Source organism: Calonectris borealis, chromosome 7 (assembly GCF_964195595.1).
Source record: "Calonectris borealis chromosome 7, bCalBor7.hap1.2, whole genome shotgun sequence".
Lineage (NCBI taxonomy): Eukaryota > Metazoa > Chordata > Aves > Procellariiformes > Procellariidae > Calonectris > Calonectris borealis.
Genome location: NC_134318.1, coordinates 19,809,410 through 19,829,676, shown reverse-complemented (window position 1 = coordinate 19,829,676; position 20,267 = coordinate 19,809,410). Strand labels below are relative to the sequence as shown.

The 20,267-nt window shown below is 37.0% G+C and overlaps 1 protein-coding gene across 12 annotated transcripts in view; it reads left to right on the top strand.

The window, feature by feature from the left end:
• KAT6B (lysine acetyltransferase 6B) overlaps nt 1–18,210 on the top strand; it is a 119,243-nt gene extending 101,033 nt beyond the window's left edge. For all 12 annotated transcript variants that reach the window (XM_075154427.1, XM_075154434.1, XM_075154435.1 and 9 more), the window contains 5 exons: nt 6,489–6,720; nt 8,889–9,048; nt 9,663–9,929; nt 11,184–11,493; nt 13,427–18,210. In XM_075154427.1, the coding sequence (XP_075010528.1) occupies nt 6,489–6,720; nt 8,889–9,048; nt 9,663–9,929; nt 11,184–11,493; nt 13,427–15,912 (3,455 nt within the window). In that variant the 3' untranslated portion in view covers nt 15,913–18,210. The remainder of the gene's footprint in view (nt 1–6,488; nt 6,721–8,888; nt 9,049–9,662; nt 9,930–11,183; nt 11,494–13,426) is intronic.
• The last annotated feature ends 2,057 nt before the right edge of the window (nt 18,211–20,267 follow it).

Below are 20,267 nucleotides of genomic sequence, written 5' to 3'. Positions count from 1 at the left end.
TTTAATACATAAGCAATAAATTAATGCTTTTGCAATGATACTTCTCTTAAATTTTGATCCTTTGTACTTTAAGAGGTGGAGAGACTTTTTCTTCCATGTAAACGAAGTAAAGATTTACAATAGAAATTTTCCTCTTTGAAGCAAGGTACCATGATGATGATCAAGCAATTTTACTAGGAAGCACGGAAGGTGATAGCTTAAAAAGCACGAAAGGAAGCTGTCTTGATGAAACCCTGCTGAACAGAATAAAGATTTCCTATTTGCCTAGTCCACTGCTGTTCAAAGTCCAATAGGTTATAGTGGCAGGGTTACTGCTGAAAGACTCTGAGGAGTTACTCTAATCTAGGGACCTCTGCTATGTTGCATTTTCTGTATACTGTTCTCATGGTCTGTAAGAGTTGCTGCTATTCAAGAGCTTTGTGTGTTATGTTTATTAATAATTCTGTGAATGTGGAGGGATGAAACAGGATGTAAAAACTTCTCTGTAATGAGTGTTTGCAGTGAAGCAAAGCTCTGCTTCTTTTCTTGCATTAAACTACCACCAGTTTACCATGGTTCTGTTTTTGAAAGAAACACTGCATTTGACTGCAGCTTTTCTTTAAGGTAAAGGCCAATCTAATCTGCAGATGATTAAAAAAAAGTGAAGATCTAAGTTTGAATCTGAGTGAAGAGTTGTGTTCTCTGGAACAGCTAGGATGATCTGAGATGAGGACTCTGGAATACTGTGGTAGTACACATCCTAATTTTAAGATGTTTGTCTTTTTGGTTTTTTTTGTAAACTGAGTTCTGCCTCAGTTACAAGAACATAACAGACTATCTTCACTAGTGTTTGTAACTTTTTTATTCAGAGAGATTAATATTATTGATTTCCTAGAAAGTGATATTGAACATGACTTCTTAAATAAGATCAGAACTGTGTTTTATCTCCAGTGCGTTATGTGATTGATACATAAAACTGTTTCCTAGATCAGACTTTCAGATACATTTCTTTTACGTTTTTCAGTGTTTTTCCAGTATTATTTCCAGCTTTTTGTACCAAACAAAAAATCTATCCTAGCTGAAATGTAGGACTCATGAATCCCTACCCTCAGGGTCCACTTTGAAGACTCTGTTTTAATTTTTAACCTGTGTAAGTGAAAAACAAGTACGTGGATTTGTTGCTAGTAGCATAGGAGAAAGGAACTGCGATTTTTAAGTACCTGTCCAGGTACAGAATCAGATTTGGTACTCTATTTGCCACTCAGGCACGTTATTGCTGATTATATCTGTTTCTGCTGAAGACAATGCAATGCATGCAATGCAATGAGGTGAAAGATATTTTCAGAACAATAGTTAAACGTCATACATGATGTCCTCGCAAGAGTGAAGTGACTCTCTTTGTGGCACTGTTCTCAAAGAACCTGCCTACCTGTAAGCAGTGAAGTTCAAGGGGTGGAGGAATTGTGTTAGATCAGCACAGTGTCCATTGCATATGGCACAGTGTCTATTGCGTGTGATGAGGTTGATCTGTCAGATGCTCCGTTAAGGGAGCATGTGGATAGTAGAACACAGGAAATTATATTATAGATACTGGTGGTGGCATCTTCTGGAGTAGATTACGTCGAGACTGCCTTAGGATGCTCTTGGTGGATTGTATTCTGGCTATGCTGAATTTTCAATACAGTGTACAATCGTATTGCCCATTGGAGATTGCGAGAGACGTTGTGACACTTTCTTAAAAAGAGGACTAATATACTTACTTTACAAGCCAAATACAGCCCTCTATTTCACCTTCTTAGAACCTCTGCTACAATTATTTATTTTCCAAAGTGTGGATGCTAACCAACCAACTGTTGCTTATTCTTAAGCTAAACAAAGTAATCTTTGTATTTAATATAAAATACAGCATTTCTAGGATTGTTCCAGGATATAAAGTTTTTTAAAAAAAGAAAAAGTAAATATAATTACATCAAAAATACTTGTTCAAAACCTTCATATTAGCTAAGTTCTCTTGCTTCTCAGATGAATAGGAAACCACTAATGAAGTGTTCATTCAATCCTGTGCAATACACATACTACAGTTTAACCACTTCTGTGTGTAACTGAGCCACAGTGCGGCCATGCTCTCGTGCAGGCACACAAACGTGTAATTCAAACACCTACATCCAGGTCGCAAATGCGCTGGAGGGAAGGGAGGACAAGACTGGGGTTTTCAGTTTTGTGGTTTACTTGAATCAAGTTAAATTACTTAGCTTAATTGAAAACCTAATGGCTTTATGATGATTGTGGTCAGTCTTAAATGCACCCAAAGAAACTGAACTTTTTTAGCTAGATCTCTTTTCTTTGACCATTCATCAGAAATGAAATGATAAATTGATTTGTTGCTGTGGAATATAAAGCATGTATAGAGAGCACACAGATTGCAGGAGAGTCCTTAAAGAGTATCTTCAAACTTCATTTGACTTCCTTCTGTCAATTGTAGTTTGTTCACTTGGTCTTTCTCAGTATACCAGTTCAATTGTTTACTGTCTTTGTTTGCTGCTTCTTCCTATGCCACTGGCCTCTATGTAATCTGCATCTCTGTTGTCTTACACCTTTGAGGGCTAGCCTGCCTTTGCTACCATGTTAAAAGCAAAGGGACAGGTCTGAATTTCTTCAACAGATAATAAAATTCAATTCAGCTGTCTCAAGCTAAATCGTATCTGCCTTATTTAAAACTCCGGAGTGATTTATGCTTAATATTAGAAAGCTAAGGCAGTGAAGTTTGGAAGTGTGTATGACAGGGAAAGAAGGATGTCTTTGGAGGTAAAAGAGACTTAGTAACGCAATAGCTGCTTTTAGCAGTTTGTAACTTGAAATATGCATAAAACTGCTTTCATACCATAGGACTGAAAGGGGACTGGTATGACCCCGATTTTTAGAAGACTTTCAGGAGAGAGGTAGGGAGATACAAGTCAGTTCACCTCACGTCAGTTCCAGGCATATTAGTGGACATGACAGTCAAGACTAGTAGTAGTGAACACATAAAGTAAATGCAGTGCATGGAAGAGGAAGGTGGACTCTGTGCTGCTTGCAAAAGACAGTGATGCTTAACAAATCTTACCAAATTCTTAGAAAATGCCAAAAAGTGTGGGGATGATACACATGTGGCGAGTTCCATTTGTTTGGACAGAGCCAACTAATTCTGTTCGCATGTGAATTTCACAAGATGGTTTTAGTCTGTCCCTTGGATTTTTCTGTTGGCCGTTTTCAGAACAGGGTACTATCAAGCTGGATCTCTGATCTCATGCTGTTTAATTTGTTTTAAGAGACAGAACTGAGCATAACAAAATCAGTAGTTAACTAACTGAAAGTTTCTGGAGACTGACACGGATGTATTAAAGTTATTGTTTTCACATAAGTGCATTGTGGACTCTGCTGTAGCTATTTCAGGAGTGTTACATACTAGGAATGTTGCAGATTGAAATTACAAGATACTGCTCAAGTTAATCTCTTTAAATGTATGTTTTACTGTCTGATTATCTCCTAAATTTGTGTTGAAGGCATAAAATACATGTATCTTATACTAACTTTCCCTTTCTCAGATTGGATTTCTTCTAATTTTTTTAAACCTTGAATAAGATAAAACCTTAGTGGTTCTGGGGAGATTTGCATGACAAAAATCAAAGGCTGTGAATCGCATGTGGCATGTTGCCTCACTATGAAGGCCGGAGATAAGGCAAGAAATAAAAATCATTAATGGTATTTTGGCTGTTTAATTTTGTGATACTATCACTCATATGCCCAGAAGATAAGATGGACAACTCTTCGTTCTTCTAGATCAGGTCTTATATTTCGTTGTGGGTTTTTTTTTTTGTGTAACATACAGTCTGACTTGTTTACTCTTGTGGGGTGGGTGGGGAGCAGCTATATTTTGTCCTCTGAATGTTGCTCTTACTCTCATATCAGGGGTTACAGTTTAAGAAAGTTCTTTCACGTTTCCACTTTAAGGCTATTCATTATTAAGATTAGGTAGCAGAATGACACTGGGAGTATCTGTTTAACAGGGGCATATTGTACTCATTTCAGATGCTTCAGGATAGATACACGAGCTACCAAGATCAGTGTTTTTTATTTACCTGCAACTTAGATCAATTATTTGGCGTCTCTTTGGTAAGTTTAATTTAATAGATGTCATTCAAATCACAGAATCTGTTAAGAGAAACTTTCCATTCAGTGCTCGCTACGTGTAACTGAGACTGTTACTTCTGATTTATATTTTTGATCCTATAGAACGGGAGCATCTTGGATAAGCATAGGTTATATTTTAGAATGGTAGGAGAAGAATACTGACAGATGTTATTGCCATGCAGGTGAAGTTTCACTGCTTTAATGTAGAGTAAAAATATGTGAAAATGGCCACTAAGAGCTAGTCTCAAAGTCCCCAGCCATTGGAAGGATCCGACAAGCAAGGATATAGTAGTAAAACTCTAAAGCTATTTGTGGTTGCCTAACTAATGATTCCAAACTCTTGACAGTGGTTTCTTATTAAGCTTCATAAGATGTTTACCAAGAAAGTATAGTTACAGCCCTGTATGTATGAGGAAAATGGAAGTGGAGGAAGAAAATTCTTGTCAAAGTAACTTTAAAGTATAGGAAAATACAAGACTGAAATCCAGGTCTTGCAAACAGCCTGCGAACACTTTCTGTTAGTGGCCAAGTTTTCTTGAATGTGAAGTTGGTAGGCTAAACTGTGAAGTTACTTGAAACAACTGTAAGTTCTCCTCGTGGATTTATTTTAAAAATCTAGGTTATTCTCCCTCTCTTTTCCTGTGTTGATACTTCTATCACTACTTGTACTGTTGCAGTTTTGCATGTTTTTCTATAGGCAATGACGTCTTAGAATAAAACTTTTCTGTATATGTTGTAAACAAGCTGGTCCAAAATTCTTTCTTGGTACAAGTGAAGCTTTGTCTAAAATTATGCAGAATAGGCTATACGCTATACGTTTCATTTTGTGCAGTTGGAAGTAAAACAACAATTCTTTACCTTCAAACTATTCAGGTGCAGTCTGGTTTTGAATGTGAAGTTTGGCTTTTCTTGTCAACAACAGTTACATGTAGTACTAAGATGTATCATCTAATTATAAAAAAATTTAATATGCTGCAACTTCAAATGTTAAAACACCTTCCTTTTCTTTGGTTTTAAGGTAGTGTTTCTTCTGTAAAACAGAAAAACTTACTTGCTGAGTTTCCAGTGGTACCATGCAGATGCAGGCAGGCTTATGTAGGCGTCTGTGCTACGTAGAAGTAGGCCGATGTGGGATGGTATTCCTCCTGAAGCTCTGGCATTTTATCATAAATCATGCTAATAGATATGAAGGGTACACTACTTATTTCAGTATCTATGTTGTTATTGATCACTTGGAATGTAGTAGGATGTCTGCTTTTCTGTGTAAACATTTTTATGCAAACTAGAGGCTAGAGTATGATGACCAGTGCATATGTATTTTCCAAATTCTGTTGTGGAAGACAAAAGAACCATATATGCTGGTGGATTCCAAATGACTTTGAGTAATGTAATTCTATGAGCATGATGTCCATGCTTATGGTGGAATAAGCATTTTGTAAGCCTGGTGCTTAAGACCCGTGTTTTGGTAGTGTTTGTAAAGGCACAGTGCAGAATATGTATCATGGAGGGATGAATTACCGTGAAAGGATACATTTTATTAATTGTGTTATTTTTTTCTTTCTCCTGAATTAGTTTTAATGGTGGCAAATACCAGACTACTTCTGTTATCTCCAAGCAGGTGTGTTCTACTTTAAATTGTAAAAGCTTCCTAAAGCTGAAGAGAGTTAAAAAGGACTTACAACATACATAGAGTATAAAATGAAGGTGGTGTATTGTATAATAGCTGATCGATTACTGTCTTGAAGACTGCAAACTGGAATTATGTGAATGTTCTTAAATGTGAATTAAGGGAAATTATTTTTTAATTATTTCTCCTAAGTAATTCTCCTAGTAATTCAACTTGTGAATTATATGTCACCTCTGAAATACAACTGTTTAATCAAAAACTTATGGCTTCTTGAAGAAAACTGACTTAACTGATATTACCCATGATGCTTCCTCTTGAGATTCTTCTGAAAATTCTTGGCTTCAGTGATGTAACTCAGGTGTAAGTTTCTCAAAAGGCCAGATAGTAAATAAGATCATGTATGACAAGACCTGTTCTGAAACGTGTTGGCTTTTTCTTTCTTCCTTGCCTTATGATTAGAAGGTGGGGTTTGGTTAATGTTTGATTCTGATAACGTAAGATCTGAGTCTTTTACAAGGATTTAATCTTTTTCTATGTTACTATAATGATGAAAACCAATCTCTGTTGTGGATAGGATTTCTTTAATTGCAAGACTTACCAATAACGTAATCAGTCATGCTGATCTTTCTATTAATACCAACTTTCTTAAGGGGTAGTTAAAATTCTTTAGTTTTGTTATCTCAATAAGATATTCTTTTTCTTTTTCTTCTAGGCTATTTACTTTCTAGAAGAGAGGGCCAAGCAGGATCCCCTGAAAAGCCATTGTCTGATCTGGGTCGTCTCTCATACTTGGCTTATTGGAAAAGTGTCATATTAGAATACCTTAACTGTCACCATGAAAAACAAATCAGCATCAAAGGAATGAGTCGAGCTACTGGAATGTGTCCACATGATATTGCCACAACCCTGCAGCAACATAGCATGATAGATAAAAGAGAAGATAGGTCAGTGAATCTTGTAAAAAATTTTAAAAAATACTGAGACAAAACATTCACTTTCTCTACTTACAAAACAGTTGTTTTGTAAAAATGTCTGTGTAAAAATTTGAAAAATGTCTGTGTAAAAATTCCGACCTTGAAATGAATGATAACCATCTTTTGCTGAAGAAGTCAGTACAGCCGGGTCTTGTTAATGGGGTCTTACATGAAGAATTTTTCTCCCTAAACAAATGGTGGTTATTTGGATCCTCTTTCATGTTAATGGTTATTAGAACAGTGTGGCCAGCTTGAAACATTTTCAGTGAAGAATTTTGTTTCATTCAATATCATCTTCCGTAAGTACAATTCCTGACTCTTGCTTTGCAAATATCTTGCTTTGAATACCAGCGAGGGAAAAATTGGGGTTTGTGAGTGGCAGTCTCTCTCTCCACACCCCCTTTTTCAATCATTATTGAATTCACACAAGCCGTGGGATCAGATCAGATCTACATGAAGTCCTCCTGCCCAAGGTACTGGGAATGCAAATGACTTTTTAAAGTTTCTATTTAATGTTACAATCAATGTTGAAACTTAGTGTACTGAAAAGGTGAGTTCCTGTTTTGTGAATATCTCCTTTCTTAATGATCTTGATTGATATTTTAGATTTTAAGTGGGTTGTTTTTGTTGTTTGGGCTTTTATTTCCATAAAATGCCTTAAATGACTTTCATTGGTATTTGTGTTTCTGAAGAGCTGCTTGTTTCTTTCTGGATATTCCAATCATAGTATCTTTATAATTACGAAAAACTGCCTTACAAACAGTGGGTTGCCAAAAAATAAAATTAAGATCAGGAATAGCTCAGCTGCAGTAACTTCTATGTGCACCAGCAGTAGTATTCAAAACTATTAAGTTTTGAACTAGTAAGAATGCAAGCCTTCAGAAAGGAGATTGGCTTACAGGATGGTGTTCTGAGAGTAGTAAGAGGTGTGCTGTCATTGCATTAAAACCTTAACTTTCTGGCGTGCTTATTTATGGACACCCTGATGGGACAAGTGCATTTTAAGGGAGAATCAAATATGTTTTCATTACTTACATGCAGCTTCTGCCCTGTCACAAATTATTATAGGCCCTGAATACTGACACCCAGTTAGAAAAGAACGTTTTTTCATCTATAGAATTCAAAATATTTTATGAACAAGGTCAGTTAGTCTTTTTTTCATAGGTAGTAAAACTTAGACAGGGACATGAACTGACCTGGCTAAAGGTATCCAGAAGGTCAGTGGCTGAGCCAGGAAAAGAAATCACATCTTTGAAATTCCTGCGAGATACTTACCTTGGGAATTGGGTATGGCTTCTTATGATTTCCTACATTTTGTTAATTTCTCTTACATGTAGTGATGTAGAAGTTTGTCACAATTCTGTGAAAAGGGTTCACCTGCATCCAATTCTTTGTTTTAAAGCATTCTCTCAGTGAAAAGCAATGTTGTCACTTAACCTACCTGATTTTTACAGCATTTGAAATCCTTGCTAAAAAAACCAACGTATCTTTTGTTGTTTAAAATTGTATAGTACTTTGTAACAGGGGACTTTGGTGGGAGTTGTGCTAGTATATTAGCATACTGTGCTGTTATGTTAGTCTTTACCTACTTTTGATATGGTACTTCATTTCATAGTAATTAGAAAGTTGTTTTCTACTGCATTAGCATAGGACTAAGATACATTTTTATGCTTCATTAGAAAACCTATGTTTCTAACTTGCTTTCTTGTCCAGTTAGCTGCCATCTTCAGTTGTAATATTAACGATATTCTCACTCTTTACTTGATGGTGTTTTTTGTTTATGCTTGTATGTCATATTAAAATTGGTAATTGTTCTGGCAGTGACTGAAGTGCCAACACTAAACCTCTTGAATGGATTTAGAGTAGTCAACTATAAAACCTTTACTTTCCTCTCCGTTCGCCCTAGTGATATTTAGTATTAAGCTTTCACTTCATAAACTTGTTTCCTCACTTCCTCTTAGTAAACAGTCAGTAATATAAGCATGTTATCTATGTGTATCAGCTGATATTTTTAGTTTGATGTATCCATTTATTTACCCATCTATTTTCACAAGTTATTGTGCAAAAGGATTTAAACTGTAGGAAGGTTGTTTTAGGTGATCACTTTATAAAATAAATTACTGTTTATTGGATTGTAGATTTGTAATTATTAGAAGGGAAAAGCTGATTTCAAGTCATATGGAGAAACTGAAAGCGAATCCACGCATCAATGAAGTAGATCCTGAAAGCTTGAGATGGACTCCTTTGTTAGTTTCTAATGCTGCAGTTTCTGAAGAAGAGAGAGAAGCTGAAAAGGAGGTAATAGCTGAAACTTTTTATTCTGAATTTCCCTTTCTTTGGATTTCATCACTTGGAATATTCAACATTAGGCTGTCTTAAATAGAGCAGTTCTAACTTTGACCACTGCTTAATGATAGAGGATACTGATGATAATGCACAATTTTTGAAAGCTGTGCAGCAAGACATGGTAACTTTGGGGGGACGAATATGAAAACTTAAAACATGAATCCCTTGTCATGAAACTGTATTTATCACTCTTGAGGTAGTCGAAGAGCATGTAATCAGATCAAATTTGGTGCAGAGCTCAGGGGCTGCAGTGTCAATCGATTCTTTGTGTTACGAACTTGCTCAAAGTGATCCATGTCAGTGGGCATGTAATGTAGTGCTAAAGGACTTAAATCAATTCGCTGCATCATTAATAGTGCTAAATATCCCATGAAATGCAATCTTCTTTGGTTTGTTATCCTAACTGTTGTAAAGGAGCTACTAGATGATTCAGCTGAAATGTTGTTGCTAGGTTAGCTAGCAGTGCTAATCAGGGTTGACTTATTGTAACTCTTTAGCTGAACGTAAAGGATATGGCTAAGTAAATGCTGTTTCAGTGACCCGTTATTTTAACCTCAACCCTTCAGGCTGAGCGTCTGATGGAACAAGCTAGCTGCTGGGAAAAGGAAGAGCAAGAAATATTCTCCACGAGAACTAATAGTAGGCAATCACCTGCAAAAGTACAATCTAAAAATAAATATTTGCGATCTCCAGAAAGTGTGGCAGTGGTGGGGGAGCGAGGGCAATCCACAGAGCAATCTAAGGAAAGCAGCGAGGAGGATGGCGGGGATGAGAATCAGCAAAGTTCGCCTCCCCGGCTGACAAAGCCACAGTCGCTGGCCATAAAAAGAAAGGTGTGTTACTTCAGTGGTTTGGTTTAAAGTCATTCGTCTCTGATTTCAATCTATTCGTTATCATCGAAATAACAAGCTGGTTTTTTATGAACATTTATTAGACTGTTTTAATCCTTTCTATATTGTCTGGACACTGAACGACTCTTGTCTTCTGTTTTTTCCTCTCCATCCAATTTTTTATCTTTTGGATTTTTCACAGAAGTGGAAAATACTAGTGACACAAAAAATCAGAATTTCCTGTTAATTTTTAAACTAGTGATTGCCCTCTGCTGTTTGGCATTGGTATCGGTTCCATATTTTAATGGTTCTTCCTTTTTTTCGTTTTAAGATGGAGTCCAACTTGTGGGGTTTGTCTTTTTATTGTTTTTAATATAGGAACTCCTTAAAGGGGAATACTGTTTTGCAAAAGCAAATGCCATTAAAACAAAAGGGTTTTTTTACCCATACTCTTCTAATTTCCAAGAGATTTAAATGTTAAATTGTGGTTACTGTAGTGTTTACATAATTCTTAATTTTGTTGAAAAATCAACTATTTGAATGGTTTAAATTAGCAAACCAAGCATCCCAAAGTTTTAAAAGCACTCACCTTAGCGTATGTATTTAGGTGTCTCTGGTGAGAATTAGGTAATTGGAGTGTCCCTTTGTTTATACTTTAGATGAGCAAACTTAAAAGTAACTATAGATCTGTAAGAATGCATAATAATAGAAATATAAACGGTTGAACAGTTTTTTCTTCATAGCAGCCAACTGTAGGATTCTTTTAGTGTATTGTTGACACCCACGTGAAGCTTGAGGTGCACTTCCGTTGCTGTTACCTATTTTTCTATATACATACTTATTTCTAAAATAGCAGAAACCAGAAATGTAGAAGAATAAACTTTGATACTTGTGAATGTTGTTGGGGAATTATAAATCTACAGAGGAAAAATATGTAAGTACAACTTATGTAATATTGCTATGAATATTATTTGACAGAAGAAGGTAAAAGTCACTACAATATGAAGAAAATTCTAGTCTTAATTTTCGCCTACAGAAAGGTTTGTGTGCATGTATAGATACATATCTATTTTAACTATGTAGACATTTTACTTTTAGATTCTGTCTACATTTGAATTTGATGCAAAGTAAGGTGTTTTTTTTTTATAATGAGTAAATAGATTATTGTAAACTCACTTTACAAATATTTATTTATGTACAGAGTCAGCTAACAAACAGGAATGTAGGAAGAGTTATATTTGTGGAATTATTTTTCAGAGACCTTTCATACTGAAAAAGAAAAGGGGCCGTAAACGCAGAAGGATTAATAGCAGTGTTACAACAGAGACAATTTCGGAAACAACAGAGGTGTTGAATGAGCCATTTGATAACTCAGATGAAGAGCGTCCCATGCCGCAGCTGGAACCTACCTGTGAGATGGATGGGGAAGATGATGACTTGAAGCCTGTGATTAGAAAAGCTTTTGAGTATCAACCTGGGCAGCAGAAACAGGAGAAGGAGGAGAAGGAAGAGCAGAACAAGGAGGAGAAAGACATTCGTTGTTACAAGAGTGATGACAATTGTACAAGTAAGCTGAAAATGTTCTTACATTTTCACAAAATTAATTTGTCAGGTGGCCTTCAAAGGAAGTGTTTCTTTTTGTGATAAATCTGGAAATCTTTAACAAGATGTATTTAGCCATTTTGGTCTTACAATCTTACGATCTTAATGCTTTCTGCTTAGAGGTGCTACTGGAGCCATTAATCTCACGTAGTTTATTAGAATTCAGTGGTGGCTTCAGATTTTTTTTTGTTTGTTTCTATTGTGTTTACTACTTTTGTTATTCCTGACCCATTAATATTATAATCTGATTTTTGCATTCAGAAAACAAATGTTTTCCAGTCTGAAGCACTGCAGTCCTTGTCATAATGCCAAAAACAACTTTTATGTCCCTGCAACAGGGCATTTCGTACTCAACAGAGCAGGGGTATCACTGGAATATTGTCTATTTTTTTTTTGTATCCTTGGAAAAGGATACAAGCAGAAAGTAAGATTTGATTTACACAAATATCTCTTCTATTCAGCATTGTTAGCAAGTCAGTGAAATGTTTTTTTGTTTCTGGGGCACAGTATGTCCTCAGCACTGCAGTCCCTATTTTTTTTCCCCACAGAAGAGAGGGATAGTTTTAATTGTGTTCTTTCAAAGCTGCTTATCTAGTTTGACTTCAAGGATATTTCCTGGCAGAAAAGCTAATGGATGGATAGCGAAACTGCTAATGAGCTATTCTGAACATACACTCATCCCTTGACCTCGTGGCTCTCAAATTATGCTTATAAGTTTTAATTCCAAAATGAATGCCTAGATTCTCAGGTCTATATATTTTCACTAAGAAGCCAGTGGGTACTATTTTAGTGTTTTCATAATTGCATGGGAAGTTTAATCTTTGCGATCATCAGTAGAGGGATCATGCACGGATTTCTATCTTAAACAGCTTTTCTGCGACTAGAGCAACTATGCTTACGAATGTTGGTGCTGTTACAAACCAGTGTACAGGTACATTAGAATATTAGCGCTTTTCCTGCTTCTCAACAGAAATGAATTAAACTAATAGTAGCAAATTCAGAGTGTTCTAGCTATGTCCCAGTGGTCAGGTTTGCACTGTTTTAACTAGACTGGTATTGTGTATTTGTCCATGGACCATGTCATCACATTAATTGACTATAGGAGTGTTGTAACACTACAGCGAGAGGCAGAACTTGGCGAAGGAGTATCGCTGAAGCCGTTACACTTCCAAGTGCAGCATGTTATATCCTGAGAATTGTCCCTTTTTTTGGTGTATACGTAAGTGGTATCTGGGGAGAGAGAAGAGCAGAGAAGTGAATGTGTTTGGGTAGTTTTTTATAGTCAATGGATTAATTTAGTGTTCTGACACACTCTGTTTCATTTCAGTTTTCTTTTGGCTTTTGTCATTTATTGTGAGCTGTGACATGATATGCTGCCCATGAGAAGATACTAGAATGAACCACCTTTTTTTGGTGGTTGGTACTAAAGCATGATTATATGCTTACTATGGCTTGTCCTCCAGAATAATCAAACAGGAAACTCCAGTTTCTCGTGTTATTACTGTCAAAAAAGATGAATATGCATTAGATCAATGTCTATATAAAGTGATGGCATACCTCTATTCTAAAAGCAAAGGTTGATAATCAAATATTTGGACAATATTTTTGCTTTAGTTTACATGTCTTTACTGTGATTTAAATCTCTGGAATTCTTCTAGTGTATAAATGGTGTTTCTGATGGTCACTGTTAAAAGGCCACCAAACAAAAAGAACTTACATATCTCTGTTTGAGCTGTAGATACTATGTCGTTCTGTTGTGGTTTGAGATCTGTTTATAACTCTTGTTCCAGAGTCTCTTAATACATTTTGAGTTTATAAATTACTTTTGGGATTATGTTTGAAAATAGATTAATTTGTGCAAGCTAAGACTTTTCTTTTGTCTCTGTTGCCTCCCAAAGATAATACAGAGGATGTAGCTGTATTGGAAGAAAGCACTAAAGACAATCTTGAACCTTTAAAGAGTAAGCAGGGTTGGCCCAAAGGAGTTAAGCGCGGTCCATCTAAATGGAGGCAAAGCAAAGAAAGAAAACCTGGCTTTAAGCTTAATTTATACACTCCACCGGAGACTCCTATGGAGCCTGACTATCAGGTGCTGGTGGAAGAACAAAAGGAAGTAGCTGAAGACAAGCCCTGCTCAGTTCCTGCTGTTACGGAGGAAGCGATTAAAGAGCCTGTTGAAGTATTACCACCACCAGATGATGAGGTAAAAGAGGTAGAACCTGAACCTCTGCATCCACCCAGTAAACCCTTTGAAAAACAAGAAAATGATATGATGAAAGCTGGGGAAGAAGAAAGGAATGTAGAAGAAGGTGGAATGGATTCAAAAGATCAAGAAAAAGAGAAAGCAGAAGAGGTGTTTCTGCAAAAAGAGGAGTCCGTGCATTTGGATGATCAGGAGGAGGAGGAGGAGGAGGATGAAGAACCTTCTCACAATGAGGATCATGATGCAGATGATGAAGATGATAGCCACATGGGTTCAACAGAAGTGGAGAAAGAGGAATTGCCTGGTGAAGCTTTCAAAGAAATGCTGGAAACACAGCAATCTTTTTTAGACGTAAATGTTCAAACTGGTAATTCAAATCAAGAGGACTTAATGAATTGTGGTGTTGACCTTGCAGCTGATGAGTGTGAAAGTGACCAGAAAGAACTTGCTACAGATTCAGACCCGGTGCCTGAATCTGATGATGATCATACAGATAATAACCAGGACCAAAAAGCTGGTGCAGAATTACATTCCGATTTCAAGGGAGAGAGTACTGAGACCATGGAGATTGATTCAGAGACGGTTCAAGCAGTACAGTCTCTAACCCAAGAAGCAAGTGAACATGAAGATACGTTTCAGGACTGTGCAGAAACTCAAGAGGCCTGTAGAAGTTTGCAAAACTATGCCCATAATGACCAAAGTCCCCAAATGACCACACTGGATGATTGTCAGCAGTCTGACCACAGTAGCCCGGTTTCGTCTGTGCACTCTCATCCCAGCCAGTCAGTTCGTTCTGTTAATAGTCCAAATGTTGCTCCTTTAGAGAACAGCTATGCCCAGATCAGCCCAGATCAAAGTGCCATTTCTGTGCCGTCTCTACAGAACATGGAGACCAGCCCAATGATGGATGTTCCCTCAGTTTCTGATCATTCGCAGCAAGTTGTGGATAGTGGGTTTAGTGACTTAGGGAGCATTGAGAGCACAACAGAAAACTATGAAAACCCAAGCAGTTACGATTCTACAATGGGTAGTAGTATCTGTGGAAACAACTCTTCGCAAAACAGTTGCTCGTACAGTAGCCTTACATCTAGTAACCTAACACAGAGTAGCTGTGCAGTGACACAGCAGATGTCTAACATTAATGGAAGCTGCAGTATGATGCAACAAACAAACATCAATTCTCCTCCCACTTGTAATGTAAAATCTCCCCAAGGCTGTGTTGTTGAAAGGCCTCCAAGCAGCAACCAACAGTTATCCCAGTGCAGCATGGCTGCTAATTTTACACCACCTATGCAGTTAACTGAAATCCCAGAGACTGGCAATGCCAACATTGGATTATATGAAAGAATGGGGCAGAGTGAATTTGGAGCGGGGCATTACTCACAGCCATCTGCCACCTTCAGCCTTGCCAAACTGCAACAGTTAACTAACACGCTTATGGATCATTCTTTGCCTTACAGCCATTCAGCTGCTGTAACTTCCTATGCAAACAGTGCCTCTTTGTCCACCCCCTTAAGTAATACAGGGCTTGTTCAGCTTTCTCAGTCTCCACATGCTGTTCCTGGAGGACCCCAAGCACAAGCTACAATGACCCCTCCCCCCAACCTTACTCCTCCTCCCATGAATTTGCCACCTCCCCTTTTGCAGCGTAATATGACTTCATCGAATATTGGAATATCCCACACCCAAAGACTGCAGACTCAGATGGCCAGCAAAGGTCACGTTTCTGTAAGAACCAAATCCACTCCTCTGCCACCTGCTGCTGCAGCCCATCAGCCACAAATTTATGGGCGTGCTTCACAGACTGTGGCCATGCAAGGGCCTGCGCGGACCTTAACAATGCAGCGTGGTATGAACATGAGTGTAAATTTGATGCCAGCCCCAGCTTATAATGTCAATTCAGTGAACATGAATATGAATACCCTTAATGCTATGAATGGTTATAGTATGTCCCAGCCGATGATGAATAGTGGATATCACAGTAATCATGGGTATATGAATCAAACACCCCAGTACCCTATGCAGATGCAGATGGGGATGATGGGAACTCAGCCATATGCACAGCAACCAATGCAGACAGCACCCCACAGTAACATGATGTACACTCCTCCAGGGCATCATGGCTACATGAATACAGGCATGTCTAAACAGTCTCTTAATGGATCCTACATGAGAAGGTAGGCCCTTTGCAGAGACAGACTACCAAACTGGCATATTGGATTGATCTGCACAAATATCTTTTGGAGAGTACGATTTCAAAACCAGCAATTGGTGTGAATGCAAAAACATTTGTTGGCACCATTTAAAAGCTGTATGCAGCAGAAAGCCTTATACAAGTTTTTCTTTTTTCTTTATTTCTTGTTTTGTTTTTTGTTCCATTTTGGTTTTTTTAAACTTTGTGGGATTTAACTTTTCTTCTCTTTTCTTTGGGGGGAATTAGATGGTTTTCCATTTTTTGTTTATTTCATTGAGCTTGAAGTTCTCTGGAAAGGAAGAACTCTTTCTATGAACTGCAATTACACAGCAGCTGATGGTTCAGAGCCATTTTATGTGCCTGCTCCCATTTAAAATGTGGATAAATAGACTCCAAAACTATCACAGAGTACTGGATCGTGAGCTTTTTCTCTCCTTTCCCCACATGTAAATGCCTTTTAGCAGTTCTTTTACTGTATTATTTTGTTTCTGAAGGTGACACTTCCGCATGCCGCTAATGTCTTTGTTAGTGACAGTGCATTTTGTAGTACTGTACAAGTGTTGTGCTTAACAGTAAGCCATTTCTTAATTTTTTTGCCTTGATTAGGTTACCCTAGTTTGAGGGGTAAAAAAAAAACAGAACTATATTTTTGTTAATTATAAAACTTGTAAAAAATAATAAAAAAAAAGCTGCAAAAGCTATTCACATTTTGGTTAGTTCAAAGGGTTTTATTGCTGTATGTTTAGTGTAAAGTTGAGACTCTCTTCCATTTTTGTGACCAGTTTCTTTGGGGCTGGGGTAGGAAAAAAGGCAGCTTTCTGTTTTATAAATACTGTTATGTTTTTTTGTTGATTGAAACATCTCAGTGTTTATTTGTCAAGTTTTGAAACATTTTCATATATGTCCAAATACTTGGCAGGATTTAAAAAAAAAAAGTAGTGAATTTGGTGTAAAGTTGCTATTTTATGGAAATGCCTCTAACTTTACATTTTCATTCCATCTGTAGATTTTTCTATCTTTATAAAATATTGGAGTTATTTTTTAAGGGAAAAAATAGAGCAGTAGCGTGTGAATAGCTCAAACTAAGCTTACAGATCGCATGTAAAAAGGCAAAAGTTATTTGTGTCTGTTTATATTGCTTCCTTTTTTGTAGCCTTTGTACCTGTACAGAGTGACTGTAAGGGCCGAACAGAAGAGGCTTGATACATGTAAAAATAGGACCCTGTGACACTCTTGTATTTATCTGTTATCTTTTTAGTCAGTCACTTAAAAAAAAAAAAAAAAAAAAAAAAAACAAAACAAACAAACAAAACAAAAAAACAAAACCCAACAACAAAAAAAATCCACAAAAAAACCACCCAAGAAACAAAAATAAAAACTGCAAAAAAACAACCCCCCCAAGCTGTACATTTTAACATAAAATAAATTATGATGAGCCATTTTTAGCCTCTTGTGTCTTGTCATAGTTTGATGTTGCATGGGAATTACCTCCTGAAACAGTGTTTGTTACAGTGCTCTCACATGCTTGATCTAAAGCCCATTAAAGTTGATGGGGTTTGGATTAGGCTGTTAGAGCCTAAGTGTAGGTTACTCATCATAATTGCATACACCTTGTGAAAATAAAGAGTATCTAAGATTATTTTTTTTAATAATCTTAATAAAATATTGAATAAATATGTATTTAATACATTACAAGTTTGTCAATATTTAATGTATGAAACTTCTTTCCTATAGAAAGTGTTAATATATATGTAAAAGGGTATATGATAGTAACAGACATGATGTTTGGACTGTATCTTAATGATAGAATTGTAATCTCTTCCTTTGTCATTGTTGCTGGGTTACAAGACGATGCAAATCTTGTGTTGAACCTCTGAGTTCTGTGTATATGCATGTATATGTGCGCACACAAACACATACACACATATAAACACTTCTAGCAATAGAAGGTCTGTAAAAATCAAGAAGGCTGTCTCTACATGGAGCTTGTGAGCGGACCAAGTTTAAATTGGGTGCGTGTGAATCTGCACCAGAAGAAAAATCCTTGTAAGAATTTTTCAAAATGCTTCTAATGTGAATGTTACCACTCAATCCCCCTTCTAGCCCACTGACACTGCAGGAGGGTTGCTAGCTAAGGTGAAAGGATCGGTCATCTTGACTGAAAACTCTGTATGTCCCCATTCCAGTATATAAAGCAGCTTTATAGGTGATATTTTATACGCTCAAAAGTCAGAGAAATATGTATTTCTTTAAATAAAACCCTTCAAGTGTGTGGTATAGCCAAATCAAGAAATTGATACTACAGATTTATGCGCATAACCTGTTCAATTTTAATACGATGGGGCAGCAGTCTAAAATAATGGATCTGAATGGGAGCTAAAATTGCTGGTCAAATGGTATTCAGAGTGACTTGTATTTTAGGAGTTCAGAATGCTTGATAAGGAGAGCACAATGCAACAAAGATCTCTGTTCATGCACTTACACTGTCAGATTTGCTTTTTGAAGGCAGAGAGTATTCACAGTATTTAAATTACATGTGTGTTTGTCTTCACGAAGTCACTGTCACCTTTTTTTATGCTTAGGAAAAGGGAAGGTGAACTCAAGACAGTTAAAGTGCAGCCTTCGAGTGTGTATAATTAGGGCCTTGTATCTTTGTTGAATAATTGCATCTCAGAGTAGCACTATGTTTTGTGATTTTTCATTTGTATGTTTTTACGGTGAGTGAAAAAGGCACCTGGGTCTTTATCCACTGCTGTTTAGTTTCAGGTTTCCAAGCCTGTAATACACAGGCAAATCAGACCTTCTTGCCATTTCAGTATGTGCTAACCTGAAACAGAGCATCCTGACTCCAGCATATTGCTAAAATTCTGTATTTGCAATACGTAGATTAAAACTTGGGTGGAAAATTATGTACTGTGTATGCACAATAGGCAAGTTTCCAATATTATTTTTTTATTTCAGGACTGAATTCCTTTCAGGAGGACAAATGGCTATCCTACATTTTTTTCCCATAGTGACTATTCAACTGTGAATTGCATTACTGCACTAAAATTTCCGTTTTATAAGAAAGCTGTCTTTTCCTTGACAGACCTACCTATGTATTGTGTGCCCATTGCAGTGTCAGTTTTGACTGTGCTCTAGCACTATCCCAGCTGAGAATTAGCTCTTTCTTTTAGTATCTCACAGAGTTGCAATAGATGATTCTTGTGAAATGCAGCTGGTTTCCCTGCCCATGCAATCTTAGTCTTTGGTTTGACAAATAGGATACTTCATACCACTAGTGATTTGCAAGAAGGAAATAAACTTGCTTCATTCTGCATGTACATTGCTTGCAGACCTGCCTTGTAGGTGAAGTCAGTGCTGCTAACGCTTGTTATTTAGCTAGTTAGCAATTTGCAAGGATTGCCTACTTTGTGGAAGCTACATGTTCCAGAACTTTTGCTTTTTCTGATTTATTCTAATTGATTCTGGGAGAATGGTAGGGAAAAAAGCTGGGAAGTAAATAAGAAGTACGTTTACTTCAGAATTGCTTAATTAACATAGCTGTACCAGCAGAGTGCTTCAGGCAAGACCTGGTTCTAAGGGAAGATACTTGTCTTTGGAGCAGAACCTACTTCATCTGCAGCTGCCGAATCACAGTACTCCTGAAAGCTGCACTCTAGCCCTTTAGCAAAGACAGGAATGGTAAGTGTTGTTGCACTCTGGCTGCCTGATCTCCTAGCAGTAGACAAAATGTAACCAATTTTTGACTAACTTGGTAAGAAGCTGTGCCGTGCCATACACGCAGAAACAGAGGACTTCTAAACGTACAAAACTTCCATGTTAGATCACTGTCTATGTGGTTTAGTTTTATAAGCTGTTTAATTTGTCCATCAGGCAGGCTAGTTGATGGGAACAAACTCCATTTATATACAGTGTGGTAAATAGAAAGAATGGGCCTGGCAATTATCTGTAGTGCTGAGGGTGATCCTATTGCAGCCTGTTCTGTAGAGACTGACACCTACAGGAGCAAGCAAACTGACCAATGTAGTAAAGAGCTTTGACTGTTTTTCTTCCTCTTCCCTTTACTTTTAATACTTCTCTGTATTAAAACTGTGTCTTTCCAGCATTGTTTATGACGTGTATAGTAATACAGGTCAGCTCTTCCATAGTGAAGCTCTGGGATATGCATTGGTCATAAGTTGTTGTTTTGATCTTTGTGGAGTAGGGAGGGAGTTTGCAAGAAGATATAAGGTAGGATTACAGTTTTGGCTTTATCATAACTTCAGTTGAGTAATTTAAATTCTTGGTAGTTTTTTTCGCCATCTAGTAAATAAGAACAAATAAGCTTCATTAAGCCATG